Source organism: Neomonachus schauinslandi, chromosome 1, assembly GCF_002201575.2.
Source record: "Neomonachus schauinslandi chromosome 1, ASM220157v2, whole genome shotgun sequence".
NCBI classification, from domain to species: Eukaryota; Metazoa; Chordata; class Mammalia; order Carnivora; family Phocidae; genus Neomonachus; species Neomonachus schauinslandi.
Genome location: NC_058403.1, coordinates 68,866,613 through 68,882,806, shown reverse-complemented (window position 1 = coordinate 68,882,806; position 16,194 = coordinate 68,866,613). Strand labels below are relative to the sequence as shown.

The 16,194-nt window shown below is 38.0% G+C and overlaps 1 protein-coding gene across 1 annotated transcript in view; it reads left to right on the top strand.

Annotated features, from left to right (window-relative positions):
- Positions 1-16,194, top strand: part of OSBPL11 (oxysterol binding protein like 11) — a 99,526-nt gene that overhangs the window by 53,253 nt on the left and 30,079 nt on the right. Inside the window, exons 6-8 of the mRNA XM_021692321.1 lie at positions 587-788; positions 5,218-5,363; positions 10,458-10,598. Of these exons, the coding sequence (XP_021547996.1) occupies positions 587-788; positions 5,218-5,363; positions 10,458-10,598 (489 nt within the window). The remainder of the gene's footprint in view (positions 1-586; positions 789-5,217; positions 5,364-10,457; positions 10,599-16,194) is intronic.

Below are 16,194 nucleotides of genomic sequence, written 5' to 3'. Positions count from 1 at the left end.
TCTATTGGCTCTCTTAGGAAAAGTGGACAGAGTTCTTGATCGAAGCAGAGTGTATCAAACTCTTTTAACCTGAAAAGCTTATATCCAGTATTTGCTGCACAATCAGGCTAATGGGACCAGAAAGTTAGATTTGAGAAAAGGAAGCAGGAGAACCATCATGTTCTTAGTGTATGTTCAAATTGAGCCTGACCAGAGGTGCTGAGAAGAAAGAGGTTAAGAGCCCAGACTGGGAGCTAATTTTACATCGTAATGAAATACTTAATGCTGCTATTGAAGATGATCAGAATGTTCTTTTAATGACTTGTACAAATGTATACTGTTAATAAAACGTTTGTCAAGGCTTTTGAGCTTTGTTGCTTTTAAAGAAAAAGTGCAGCTGCCAAAGATCACCATTTTTTGCACAATTGATAAGCACTATTAAATAGTGCTCATTAATTGAGACTAGCCAAACATAAAATAGATTTCCAAGCCTAATATATCCTAAAAATGGCTCAGAAGCTGAATATGGTAATTAAAATGGGAACTGTATGTATACATGATATACAGAAATCATGGGTGGGACACACAGAACTGTTGTTTTCCTTAGATGATGTCTCATGCTGAAGGACAACAGAGAGACTTAATTAGGCGAATTGAATGCCTTCCTGCTTCGGGCCATCTTAGTTCCTTGGACCAGGATCTCTTAATGCTCAAAGCTACTTCCATGGCAACTATGAACTGCTTAAACGACTGCTTTCATATTCTCCAGTTGCAGCATGCATCACATCAGAAGGGCTCATTGTCTTCAGGTAAGTTGTAGATTGAAAGTAGGACTTAACATTAAGGGCCAAAACATGGAAAGATTGCATTTGTTGTAATTCTAACTCCTAAAAATTCTTAATAAAAAGAAAAATAAAAACAATGAGCCTCTTGTTTTTTAATTATCACATTAATGTTAAAGAAAGTCTATTGTGCCCTTTTTCAAATCTAAAATTATTTTAGGCCTAATGTTTAATATAATTGAATATCCCTTTGGAGACCTCAACTACACATGTCGAAAACTGAACTCAAAACCCACATCTTGTATGTTTCTGCTAAAATTGGTGGCATTGTTATTCATCCAGTCGACCTTAATAGAAATATTGGGACCATTTCTTACCTTTTGGTTTAGTCCACTGTTCATTATATCCATATTGAGCCAGAGATACTACTTTTTTAAAAAGATTTTGTTTATTTGACAGAGAGACAGTGAGAGGGAACAAGCAGGGGGAGAGGGAGAAGCAGGCTTCCTGATGAGCAGGGAGCCCAGTGCAGGGCTCAATCCCAGGACCCTGGGATCCTGACCTGAGCTGAAGGCAGACGCTTAATGACTGAGCCACCCAGGCGCCCCTGAGTCAGAGATATTAAAGTCTGTCAGTCACTTTTCAGTTTGAAAAATAAGGTGTACATTTAGTATTTGAGAGCACTTATTTGTTGAAATTAATCTACTGGGGAAAATAATGTTACTACATGTGAGGACAAAAAATGAGTTTTTCTATTTAATGAGATGAATAAACTCATGTTTTTCTTTATTGAGATATATTGATGTATAATATTGTATAAGTTTAAGGTGTACAGCATGTTGATTTGATGCGTATACATGTTGCAACATGATTACCAAAGCTAACGCCTCAATCATATCACATAATTATCACTTTTTTGTGGTGAGAATATTTAGGATCTAGTCTTTCACTCCAAAGTATACATTAGAGTATTGTTGACTCTGATCACTATGGTGTGCATTAGATTTCCAGAATTTATTCATCTTCTACTTGCAAATTTGTACCCTTTAACATTGCCTCGATTCTCCTAACCCTCTTGTTTTAATAGTAGTAACTTAAGGGTTCACAACAATTCATTGTTCTCTTACCCAACTAACTCCCCTTGTGAAAGAAATTTTAGAAAGATACTGAGTCTCTGCCCAGGAAAAGTTTATCATAGTCAGATCTTTTTTTTTTTTTTTTTTAAGATTTGATTGATAATTGATTTTAGAGAGAGTGTGTGCACGTGTGCAAGCGGTGAAGGAGAGGGGAGGAGCAGAAGGGGAGGGCGAGGGAGGGGAAGAATCCCAAGCAGACTCTGTGTTGAGTGGGGAGCCTGATGTGGGGCTTGATCTCACAACCCCGAGATCCTGACTGAGCCAAAACCAAGAGTTGGACGCTCAGTGGACTGAGCCATAGTCATAGTCAGATGGACTATGGACCCTAGCATAGTCAGATCTGAGTTGATAAAGTATGGCTTCCATCCTCGTGTATGCCTACCTAAATCAATATTTCAAGCTATTAATGTCATTTGTAGGTATAGACTAGTAAGCTATGTATGTTTCCCATAAGGAACTCATAGTCCACTTGGGAATGAACATGTAAATACTTAACTGTAATATGGAAAGTGTTGTTTAGAGTGGGAACAAAGTACTTTGGAAGAATATATGAATGGACCAATACTTCTGACAGAAAAAGGTCTGGGAAAGGCCTAGAAAAGCTACAAAAACCAATTAGCTTAAGGGTGGAAAGAGAGAAGAGGGTATTCAGAAGAGATGGACTGGCTAAGTTGTGAGTTGTGAATATGGACTGGGGCCTTGGAGGAATTGTAAGTAGTATATAAATTATAAAGCAACACACACACCTGGGATGCCTGGGTGGCTCTGTCAGTTAAGTGTCTGACTCTTGATCTCAGCTCTCAGGTCTCGATTTCAGGGTCATGAGTTCAAGCCCCACGTTGGGCTCCACGCTGGGCATGGAGCCTACTTAAAAAACTAAAGCAACACACATTCATAAAAAATTTAGGAAATATATAATTGAAAAAAGAAAGAAATCATGCATTATCCTACCAACCAGAAATTGCCACTGTTAATATCAGTACATACCCCACCAGGTTTTCTTTCCCTCTAAGTTTTTGTTTGTTTTACTCCATTGTTATTAGAAAATACATGTTTTTATCTTACACTTTTAACGTAATACCAAGAATATTTTCCAGGGACACCTGGGTGGCTCAGTCAGTTAAGCGTCTGCCTTCAGCTCAGGTCATGATCCCAGGATCCTGGGATCGAGTCCCGCATCGGGCTCCCTGCTCAGTGGGGAGCCTGCTTCTCCCTCTCCCACTCCCCCTGCTTGTGTTCCCTTTCTTGCTGTGTCTCTCTCTGTCAAATAAATAAAGTCTTAAAAAAAAAACGAATATTTTCCAATTTATGTTATGCTTTTGGTAAACAGTTTTTTTTGGCTGCATTATATTCCTTTGAAGGGATAGTTTTTTGGTTGACTCAGCTGTTCTTCTTCTTTTTTTTTTTTTTTTTTAAAGATTTTATTTATTTATTTGAGAGAGAGAATGAGAGACAGAGAGCATGAGAGTCAGAGGGAGAAGCAGACTCCCTGCCGAGCAGGGAGCCCGATGCGGGACTCGATCCCGGGACTCCAGGATCATGACCTGAGCCGAAGGCAGTCGCTTAACCAACTGAGCCACCCAGGCGCCCTCAGCTGTTCTTCTGTGTTGAACGTTGGATGAGTTACCTTGAGCTGTGAAATTTGGTTTAATTCTAGTGTTAATAATATTGTCAGGGAAATGTTAGTTTGTTTTCAGTTGATGCTACTTAATTTTTACAAAGCACATCAGCTAGCACAGTGCTAGATACTAGATGCCTAATACTTGATTAATTAATTGTATGTAATTTTTTTAATTCTTAGAAATTTCATTTGTGTCATTTAATACACAATTGTATTTTTAAATGATTGCTTCATGATTAGTGAAGCATGTACAATATAAATTTGCATTTTTTAGTTAAAAAATGAAACAGACTGTAAACTTCATAGAAGTGTTTAAAGTAAAAGTTGTTCTCCCTCATTACTATGTTTTGGAGCATGGATATTTGGTGGAATTGATTAACCAGTATTGGTATTTCTTACATAATCAGTCATTTTCCAAATTAGATCTGTAGAAATTTATTCTTCAGTCACTTGGAAGTAAAAATATAACTGTGGAAAGAAAAAATTACCTTTGCACTCAAATTTTGAGATGACACAAGAAATGAAATCTAAGTTTAAATTAGTGTTCAGTCCCATAAGGTCTTAATGTATGTTATCCAAGGATCATTGATTTAGAGGGGTCCTGAGACCAGATGATTGGTTTGATAAAGAGTATTGTGGTTTCCAGTCAGTTGAGCAATCTCTTAAAACAGATCTCTTAAGAATAAATATTTTAAGGTAGGAGTAAAACATTTTCATTTCTTTGGAATTTTGAAACTGACCTCTTGAACTTACCCAGGGCATTCCCTGAGAGACTGGCCTGAGTGGCAAGGCAGGATGCTCTGGTAGCATGATAGGTACTTAGTAATTTATTCCTGTACTGAAGTCTGTCATTTCATTATAGACTGAGTAAATTCCCTACTCTTTGTAATTTCTGCTGTGGTAGTCTGAGCATCCCTTATTGTAGCACTGTAATAATCAAGCTTCTGTGAAACCTAGATCAGCCTCTGAAATCAAATGGAACATTTTCCATTATTGATTAGGCATAGAATCCACTTTGTTAAACTAGTTGAGGGTAATAAGAGACATTGAGTCATTAACTGAGAAGATGACAGGTCTCTAAAATGTGACCACTTCTTTCACTAGGTCAGCTATTATTTATTCAGTAGAAAAGCCTTTCAGTTTAAAAGTATATGGACCTTCTTTATAGGATTAAAAAACGAGAGGAATGGACATGTATTTGCAATACTTACATTAGATCAAGGTGGTTATCTTGCATGGTTAGAAAATTGCTACTGAGAATAAGGTTCAGTCCCAAAATGAAGAAAATTTTACTGTCTCAGAATCCCAGGCTCCTCCTGTAATTGTGACTCCCTGAAGTCTAATTGCGTATTTTTTGATCATTACGGAGAGGGACAGTGTTTTTTACAGAATGGGTAGCAAATTAGCCATTCAGGGCAGGAATACATTATGGTTTACAGATTTCCCAGAAGTTCAGTACCATTCAGGGTTGATTCTTTCAAAAGGTATCTGATTTCAAGTTGCAAGTTGCTCTCTTGAAAAATACCCAATCATGGTGCTCATGCTAATGAGATACAAGTGGCTGTTTTGCAGAGTCTCAGCAGGTTGAATTGCTTTTAGTCTTGTGGGCGCAAAGCAAAATTGTTTAATAAAATCCACATCTGCTGAACTTTCCAGATTATGAACAAGTTTCAGCGAAAGTTTTCTCTTACTTCATCAGGAACGACAATCGAGTGGTTAGAACCAAAGATACCTTTATCAAACCACTATAAAAATGGAGCTGACCAGCCTTTTGCAACTGAGCAAAGTAAACCAGTGGCGGTCCCAGAAGAGCAGTGTGTTGAAGAATCTGGACCATTAGCAAGGGTAAGGTAATGTGAAAATACGGTTTTGATATAAAAACTAGGAATTACTGAAAAGGTTCAGTTCTCTTTTCATTTTCAGGGCATGCAAGTCATCCTAACACCAGCACAACATTCTTGAGACTCTAGACATTGTTTTTCTAATTTAAACAGCACTGGCTTTAGAAGAGGTCTGTTGTATAATACTTGTACACATTGTGTTTTGCAGGTTAAGTTATGTGCCTTTTTTAGTTTGGGCTTGCTTTTGCTGGATAAAACTGTATTTAAAAGTTGTAATTTACATATTTTTATTTTTCTAGAGAATAACATATAAGATTATTTGCACACTATTTCTCTCTTACATTTCTTCTTAAATCTTAATTTAACATTATTAGATGCTTACTATTAAATTTACAAGTTTAAAAATTTACTATTAAGGGGCACCTGGGTGGCTCAGTCGTTAAACGTCTGCCTTCGGCTCAGGTCATGATCTCAGGGTCCTGGGATTGAGCCCTGTATCGGGCTCCCTGCTCAGCAAGGAGCCTGCTTCTCCCTCTCCACTCCCCCTGCTTGTGTTCCCTCTCTCGCTGTGTCTCTCTGTCAAATAAATTTAAAAAAAAAAAAATTACTATGAAGTCTTCTTTGTTTTAAGAACTTTACCAAACCAGTTTTTTTTGTTACTCAAAATAGCATAGTCTCGGGGTTTTATAATATTTTTATAAGTATTATTTATTCCACATTTCTCAGAAGCTAAAGAATGTCTTATTCTAGTCATAGTTCCACCACTGTAAAAAATCATTGATCTTTTGCCTTTTGTGTTTTTTTTTTTATGGTCATTACATAGATCATTTTATTCTAAGCTCTTTTTACTTGATACTTCTCATAAGCATTTTGTCTGGCCTATATAATTAAAATTTTAAATGGAATTTTTATAACAAAAAATAACAAAGAGCCTAGATATTTAATAACTAAGTTATTAAATTTATTTTTATTTAAAATAAAATAAATAAATTTATTTTATTTAATAACTAAGTTATTAAATATCTAGGCTCTTTGTTATTTTTTGTTATTATAAATAACACTATGTCATCTTGTCTACTGTTTTTTTTCTCCTCTTAATTTGGATTATTTCTTTAGGTTATAGTCCCAAGTAGAATTACTGAGTCAAGAGTAATGCACAGCGTATGGTTATTTATATATATTAGCAAATTACTTCTCTCTTTTTTAAGATTTTATATATTTGAGAGAGAGCACACACACAAGCAGGGGAAGGGGCAGAGGGAGAGGGAGAAGCAGACTCCCCGCTGAGCAGGGAGCCCGATGCAGGGCTCGATCCCAGGACGCTGGGATCATGATCTGAGCCGAAGGCAGTCGGCTGAGCATCTGACTCTTGATTTCGTCTCAGGTCATGATCTCAGGGTTGTGAGATCGAGTCCCCTGCTGGGCTCTGTGCTCAGCAGGAAGTCTACTTGAGTTTCTCTCTCTCTCCCCCTCCCCTCCCCAAGTAAATAAATAAATCTTTAAAAAAAGAAGAAGTACATGACACAAAGACTTCCAAAACTGGCCAAGACCTTGACTTAATGAGGCAGGCAATGGCAGCAGTGTGGATAGGAGGGAAGAAAAAAAGAGTATGAAATGCTTTTTTTTTTTCCCCTGTAACTTTTGACCAGCCCATTTCTAGAGTCAAGCAGTTAGTATTTATTAAGTTGTGTAGTGTATGACAAGTCCAATGTTAGGAATTAGAGGAGACACAAAAAATCGAAGACGTAGTTCTTTCACTGGAGAGATTTACTAATCTGCTTGGAGTCACAACAATTACATGTACACTGAAACAATGAGAAGATAACATGAAGTAGTAGTTTTTTTTTCCATCTTAGTTGATATAGTTTAGGCTGTTGGGATATGGGCATTCAGAGAAAGAAAGAAAGGAGTGTTGACAGAAGGCTATGGAGATAAAAATGAAGACAAATGAATAGGTAATGTGCATTTCAAATGAAAATCAGTTGGACTTGTGATTAACTGGTTGGAGGGTTGGATGAAAGATAATTCCCAAGTTTGTGAACCTAAATGACTAGGTAGAATTGTGGTACCATTCACAAAGGTAGGAAAATTAGGAAGAAAGAGCCTTTTGAGAGAAAAGGTTTGGCATGGTTTATGAACATGTTGAATTTTTAAAGTGTATTTTTAAGTAATCTCTCTACCCAGTGTAACCAAAGCTTTGGAGAGAGATCAGGACAAGAGATACAATTTCCAAGTGAAAATTACAAACTCTAAGTCATATACTCCAACATCTTCACTCTTGTCAATGAGAATACAAAGCATGTTGGGGGTTAGAGAGGCAAAAGTTAAAGGTGGGACACAGAGATGGGAAGGAGAACATTGTTATATTTCCAAATCTTTTTTTTTTTTTACTTATTTGAGAGAGAGAAAGCACGAAAGAGGGGAGAGTCAGGGAGATGCAGATTTGGGGAGTCCGATGCAGGACTTGATCCCAGGACTCCTGGGATCATGACCTGAGCCTAAAGCAGACGCTTAACCGAATGAGCCACCCAGGCACCCTCTAAATCTTTTGAAATAGTGAGTAGGCCAGATATATCACCTAGTGTAAGTACTAAGAAATAAGCGCACAGATACTATTTTTAATTACAAAGACACTAGACTCTACTCAAGCATATCAGAATGGACCTGAATTTTCTAAAAATTTCACACATGCCTTTTTGAAATATGAGTGTTAATGCAAGCTGGAGACAGACATCTAGTAGGGGAGATTTTGCTGCCAGGTGATGGAAAAACTAAACCCTAGTAAGGCTAGAATGAAGTCCACAGTTCCTTTGTGCCCAAGTCAGAAATCAGAAGGACAAAGATGGGGTTAGTATGAGTTTGGTGGAATATTGGGGTTTCCCTTTGCCATGCAATGTCCAAGTATTATAAATTCCTAGAAACTCAACAGCTCTTGCCACTGTCTGCTAACCATTCTGGGTTTGTAGGGATATTACGCATTCGCGCACATTCGTTTGAATTTTGGTAATGCTTTTACCTTAAGCTTTTCTTTACAAAAAGGATGATGACCTCTAAGAAGAGACATTTCAAAAAGAAGAAAGAGCTTCCAAATTCTTCCGTTCACACCAAGATTTAGAATCAGTAATTAATTGATAGAATTCCTCTTTTTTTCTATCCCAATAAACAATATGACTGTTTTTGTAAAAACAACAAGAACTGTACTCTTTTAAATATTTTTCTACCAGATTGTTTTACTTCTTTGATATTATTTTCATTAGAAGAAGTTCCAAAGTACGAAGTAAACTTTGTATTATGTAGTAATGTTAAGGTTATATTCATATTACTAATCTGTGTCCTAGGTTCTGACTCCAGATGTAATGGTATCTCTTCAGAGGGTTGGAGAACGTTATTTAATCAAGACCTAATAGGGGTTTTCTCAACATTTCTCAGATGAGTAATTATTATATTTGGTATCCTATGTAGAGAGGAGGATGATCAACTTTTCCCCCATTGTATAGTGAATAAGCATTCACAAGTATACTTAAACTTTACTAGACTATTTTGTACAACTGATTTAGAGTAAGCAACAGGAAATACTTCCCGACAGTCTCATGAAAAGGGGAATTTAGAAAGCCTTTGGGATCTCTCCTTAAGGTTGTAAAAACAGAAGTAATTCTGAAATACACAAACAATAGCTGTCTGTGTGGTCTTAACATGAGGAAATGAACTAGACCATTAATTAAATTATCAGAATTTGAGCATAGTAGATTTCCTTGGTAAAAGGGAAGAAGAAAAAGAAGAAAAACAAAGACAAAAGAATGACCAGAAACCCATTTTTCTTTAATTCTGTTGCTGTGTTTTATATTTTGTTTTTAATAATTTTTAATATTTGAGAACATTACATTCTTGATTTTATGCCTGATCAGCCACCCAGGTGTCCCTAGTTTTAGCTTTTAAAAAGGGCAAATATTGGGGCACCTGGGTGGCTTAATCGGTTAAGCATTTGCCTTCGACTCAGGTCATGATCCCAGGGTCCTGGGATTGAGCCCCGCATCGGGCTCCCTGCTCGGTGGGAAGCCTGCTTCTCCCTCTCCCACTCCCCCTGCTTGTGTTCCCTCTCTTGCTGTCTCTCTCTCTGTCAAATAAATAAATAAAATCTTTAAAAAGAGGGGGGCAAATATTTTATTCCCAAAGCATCTTCAACTTAAATTACAGGTGTTGGTGGTATCCCCAGACAGGTGGCCAATCCTGCAAAGCTTGAGATGCAGATGAGACATTTTTCACTCTTTTTGAAAAATCCCATGTTTACAAAATATATGTATTTTATATATTATTTTTATGGCAAAACCACAGTATGTTCAATGTAAATGATAATGGACTCATTGAAGGAAATCTGTTTCATGGCCAAGTGATGGAAGTTATATTTTTAGAAAGATTTTTGCTCATTCCCAGATTCATTTAGGCCCAATATAAATGTCTTCAACTCTGCTGTTTATACTTCTTTTTTTTAATGTGGCTGTGAAGTCTGTCCTTTAATTAGCAACGAAGTCTGTCCTATCTGTTGTTTGCAAAGCTTGCTGTTTAATTCGATTTCTATATTGAAAAGAAAGAAAACATAGGGGCGCCTGGGTGGCTCAGTTGGTTAAGCGACTGCCTTCGGCTCAGGTCATGATCCTGGAGTCCCGGGATTGAGTCCCGGTCGGGCTCCCTGCTCAGCAGGGAGTCTGCTTCTCCCTCTGCCCTCTTCCCTTTCATGCTCTCCGTCTCTCATTCTCTCTCTCTCAAATAAATAAATAAAATATTTAAAAAAAAAAAAAGAAAACAAAGAGTCTTCTTGCACAAAGAAACAGTGACAGAAAAGAGACTTCTACTATTTTTTAAGATTTTTATTTATTTATTTGAGAGAGAGAGAGCACAGAGGGAGAGTGAGAAGGAGAAGCAGACTCCCCACTGAGCGAAGAGCCTGATGTAGGGCTCAATCCCAGGACCCCGAGATCATGACTTGAGCTGAAGGCAGATGCTTAACCAACTGAGCCACCCGGTTGCCCCAAGACTTTTATTCTTAATGGATATTAATAAGCACTTATAACACTAGACTTTTGCTTTGTTTGACTTCAAGGAACCTGAAGAAATCAATGCAGATGATGAGGTAGAGGATACATGTGACAACAAGGAGGATGACCTGGGAGCTGTGGAAGAACAACGTAGTGTCATCCTGCATCTCTTGTCACAGCTGAAGCTGGGCATGGATTTAACGAGAGTAAGTAACAGGATAACTGGCTATGGCGATCAGTAGGTCAGGACGACCTGTAATTGTTAATGTTGTCAGGGCTTTTTATTCTTTAATTGGTTTCTTAATCTCTTTTATTTTTTTTTTTTTAAGATTTTATTTTTTAAGTCATCTCTCTACCCTGCGTGGGGGCTCAAACTTACAGCCCCAAGATCCACGGACTGAGCCAGCCAGGTGCCCCTGGTTTCTTAGTCTCTTGATCAATATTTCCTTTCTTTTCTTTCTTTTTTTTTAAGATTTTATTTGTTTATTTGAGAGAGAGATTGAAAGAACGAGTGGGAGGAGGGGCAGAGGGAGAACCAGACTCCCTGCAGAGCAGGGAGCCCGACGTAGGACTTAATCCCAGGACCCTGAGATCATGACCTGAGCTGAAGGTAGATGCTTAACCAACTGAGCCATCCAGGCGCCCTTGATCAACATTTCTTATTTCATAAAAAATGTGACAATTATCTTGTGCAGCAGGAAGTCACATGGCAAGTAAACACCTATAATCTTGTTTCTGTACAAATAAAAGAGGTCCATTGGTATACAGAACTGGAGAATCTAAAGAAAAGGATATAATCCCAGAAAACCATGAAAAACTTTGACACTTCTACTTTACTCTTACTTCCCATGTTGGATAGTACATTTTGGGTGTTATCTATAACAGAGGTCAGTAAACATTTTCTGTAAGCTATGTGGACACAGGTCTCTGTTGGAACTACTCAGCTTTGCCTTTATAGTATGAAAGCAGCCATAGATAACATGTAGGCCTGGGCAAGGCTGGGTTCCAATGAAATATTATTTATAAAAACAGAGGCCAGATTTTCCCCAAAGGCCATACTTTGCAGTCCCCTGGTCTGTAGCCTTGCTTACTTTAAAAGTGTGGTCTGAATTAAGTAGATGGGGGAATTCTTTTACAATGTATACATATATCAGATCACTTTAAATATCTTACAATTTTATTTGTCAATTATACCTGAGTAAAACTGGAAAAAGGACATATTGTCTGAAGACTAGTAGCATCACCATTGCTGGAGAACTTGTTAGAAGTTCAGAATCTCAGCCCCCAACCCCAAACTTAGAGGACCAGATCTATATTTTAATAAGATCCTATGTGTTCATATATACACTAAAGTTTGAGAAATACTAATCTATGATTTTTAATTTTAGGCCAGTCTTTAGCATTTCCAGTTTATCTAATTACCGTGTCTTCATTTATTTTAGCAATCAGTCTGTGATGTTAATTTGAAAAGGAAATTTGGTTCAAAACCTATGTATGTCAAATATTACTACTGTGGGATTATGTACTTAGAATTACTGCTGACACTACTTTGCATTAGTACGGAATTTCAGAATTGACATCAGGACGTATATTTCAAATTAAGGATTTTGATGTCAGTGAAGGTAGTGAAAGCATAGATTAAAAGTGACTTAAGGAAAATGTAACTTAAGTAGAAAGCATTTTGCCTTTAGTGTTTACTTTGAAGCATCTCAAAATCAAAACACATTTCTTTCTTTACTTAGACTTGCAGTGATTGTAGGGGAGTTTAAAAGAAAATGGATTGAATTAAGAGCCTACTAAGAAATAGACATTTTAGGAATTATTAAAGAAACCCATTAATCTTTCCTCTTTAATCTAACCTTAATATTTCAACTGGGTGTCATTTCTATTCTATAAATATTTTCATATTAGTGGTTCAGAAAAGACTATTAGCTGTAAATCAGTTAAAATGAATAATGATATGAAAGATTTGTTTGGTTATTCTGGTGTTTGCTGTCCCTTAGTAGATTTAGGTTTATGAGGCATAAAAACAGTATAGGGGCTTATGAGGCATAAGAACATTTGAAAAGAATGTGCTGTGATAGTAATCCAGATGGTAAAGCTTTCTTTAGGCGTGATAACTATATATAATATAGCTTCCCCACGTTTGTTCCTTGTTAATTAAAGATATAAATACATATATAACGAACCATGAATTACGAACATTCACGTAACGTTGAAAAGAATGGTACTTTTTGAGCAACATTTAAAAATCTGGTAATCAAACCTCAGTTACATCTACCTTCTTTTCTAACAAAACACTGATAGAACAAATATTTTTTGAACCCCTTTTATATTCCAGACACTCTGCTAGGTGCTGGGACTACAGCAGCAAGAAAGGTAACCATGGTCCCAGCCTGCATGTTGTGAATAAGTAATAACTGTTCATTTTGTTCCTTTTTAAATAATATTATGGATTCAGTGTAATTACACAGTTCACAGAGAGTTTGGGAAAATAAAGGAAAAAATCTCCTATGATTTCATTACCCTAACAGCACAACACTAAGTTTTGAGAATTCCTCTCAATCTTTCTTCATATAATGTAGTTTATTTCCCAATTTTGTTACATTTCCTTTTTTCAGTTAATGCTCTTTCGTTGTGAAATGTATTACACATAGTCTTCTGTGTGTATAAACAGTTTAAAGAACAATGGTAAAATGTGTACCCAGGTATCAGGTTGTGGAATATTGCCAGAAGGATGCTCTCTGAGGGCCCCTCCTGGTTGTAGTCCCCTGCTGTTTCCTAGATGTAACCACTTACTTGACTTTCATGTTTATCATCTCCCTACTTTTTTTTTATGGTTTTACCACCTGCATATGTACCCCATAACAATGTTATTTAATTTAGGAAAAAGTGAATAGCTAGCACAGGTCTAGCTGTATAAGGAAAGGGCTCTGTTGCCATTCATAGAAGAAGTCTCCTAGGAGAAGGTAAGCTAAACAGAGTCCCTGGCTTCAGCATCTTATAAATTATTGAGAAAGTTTAGAAGAGCCCTTTCTGAAGAAATGAGAAGGCAAAATTCTGAGTGAGTCTTGCCAAATATATGGCTCACAAAGTTAGAGCATTTGGTGTGAGCCAGATACTGGCCATTCAGCAGGAATGTGGACAGAGGGAAGAATCTGCTCAGTGTTTTCCACCACTAAGCAAACTGTGACCCACCTCCCAACTCTCAGCAGTAGAGTGAAGCCAGAACGTGTCTTTGGGTGAAATTAATGTCTTCAGCCAGTCCAGACAGCAGGGCATGGAAAGGAGAGTTGGCACTTCAGCAGATGCCCACTACCAGCCAAATATAGATACAGATGGGAACAGTTTCCCTAGAGCATTCTGTCCTCAGGTTTCAAAAGAGGGTAACAGCGGAAGCATGGAGCGCATGGATGACAGTCTTCCTATGTCTGTCTCTTGAATCACATCACTCTGATCTGGACCGATTTCCCTATGTCTGCTCTACAGCTCTCTTCCTGGGATGTACTTTCATTGTCCTTCTGTGCTAGATCTGTCACCTGTATTTTTTTCTCCTTTTCTGGTTACCTCTCATTTCAGTGGAGCACATCTTCCTTTAATTTAAGCTCTGAGAAAGATCTGTGGGAGGCAAAATGTGTGAAGTATCTTTATTTTGCCCTCATGTTTGATTGCTAGTTTGGACAGAATTCCTAACTTGCAGTTAATTTTTCCTTTAGAATATTGCCTCCTTGCTACAGTGCTCTGGTGAAAAGACTGATATCCATTCTAGTTCATCATCTTCTGTTTGTGACTTGTTTGTTTTTTTCTCTGAAATGTAAAATCTGTCCTTTGTTCCCAGAAGTCTGAAATTGTCTCTGGACACTTGGTGGGCCTTTGCAGTGTGACAACTAATATTTTTCAGTTCTCTGAAATTTTCTTGAATTTTTTCATTGATGACTTGGTCTCCAACATTTTTTCCTGTTCTCTCTGAAATCTTTATTTCATGGGAATTGGACTTCCTGGTCTGGTCGTCTTATTTTTCCCTTCATTTCTCACTCTCTCTTCTATGTGTTGAGAGGTTTTCTCACTATTTTATCTTCTGACCCTTCTCTTGATTTTTAATTTTTGTTATCCTGTCTTAAAGTTTTCTAAATTGTTTTTCAAAAAGCATATTTGTTTCATGTATCTACTATCGTCTCAAGTCTGAAGATACTACTTTTATTTTTAAGATCCCCCCCCCCCCTTCAGTGAGGTTTCTGTTTCTTCCAAGTCTGTTTCTTTATTTTGTCTTTGTATTCCTATTTAGAGATTTTCTCAGAGATCTGGTATTTCTTGGATTTCTGCTCATGCTTAAGTGTAGGGAAACTAAAAACCTGAATTTAACTTTTGAACATATGGGTGGAGCCTGTGCTTCTCAGGACAAGTAATCTGGATTTGTTGGGAAATCTGGTGTTAGTATCATTAGATTTTCCCTCTTGGGGGCGCCTGGGTGGCTCAGTTGGTTAAGCGACTGCCTTCGGCTCAGGTCATGATCCTGGAGTCCCGGGATCGAGTCCCGCATCGGGCTCCCTGCTTGGCAGGGAGTCTGCTTCTCCCTCTGACCCTCCCCCCTCTCATGCTCTCTCTCTCTCATTCTCTCTCTCAAATAAATAAATAAAATCTTTAAAAAAAAAAAAAAAAAAGATTTTCCCTCTTGGGTTAGTGAAATACCCCAGAAGGAATTCTTCTTATCTCCTGCTTGGTGGGCAGAGCAACTAGGAGTGGTGGAGGAGAAGAGAGTTGGGTGGGAGAGGATCTTAGCATCTAATATTTCTTTCTTTTTTTTTTTTTTTTAAAGATTTTATTTATTTATTTGACAGAGAGAGACACAGCGAGAGAGAATACAAGCAGGGGGAGTGGGAGAGGGAGAAGCAGGCTTCCCGCAGAGCAGGGAGCCCGATGCGGGGCTCGATCCCAGGACCCTGGGATCATGACCTGAGCCGCAGGCAGACGCTTAACGACTGAGCCACCCAGGCGCCCCTAGTTGTATCATCTTCATAACCATCTTTTTTTCCCCCATAACCATCTTTTTTTTTTTTTTTTAAGATTTTATTTACTTGTCAGAGAGAGAGAGCGCACAAGCAGCGGGAGCGGCAGGCAAAGGGAGAAGCAGGCTCCCCACTGAGCAGGGAGCCGGATGTGGACTCAATCCCAGGACCCTGGGATCGTGACCTGAGCCGAAGGCAGATGCTTAACAACTGAGCCACCCAGGCGCCCCATAACCATCTTTTTAAATGATACAGAGTTTATCAGGTGGAATTTCCATATTTAAGTTTGCTAGAACCACAGTTAAAAGCATAGATTTTAATTTTATTTTCACATTTCTTTTTCTTTATTCATATTGTTTCCTAAGGCTAAATTTCTAGAAGAATAATTACTAGGCTAAATAGATACAAACATCTTTGGGCTTTTGAAAAATATTACAGGATTGCTTTCTCATTTTGTTGAACCAGTTTGCAGTGCCTCTCCAATTCTGCTCTAAAGAAGACTAATCCACAGGGCCCCTGGGTAACTCAGTCAGTTAAGGGTCGGACTCCTGGGGCGCCTGGGTGGGTCAGTCAGTTGGGCGTCTGCCTTCGGCTCAGGTCATGATCCCGGGACCCTGGGATCGAGCCCTGCGTTGGGCTTCCTGCTTGGCGGGGAGCCTGCTTCTCCCTCTGCCTCTGCCTGCCTGCCTACTTGTGATCTCTCTTTCTCTCACTCTCTGTCAAATAAATAAATAAAATGTTTAAAAAAAAAAAAAAGGGTCAGACTCTTGGCTTTGGTTCGGGTCATGATCTCAGG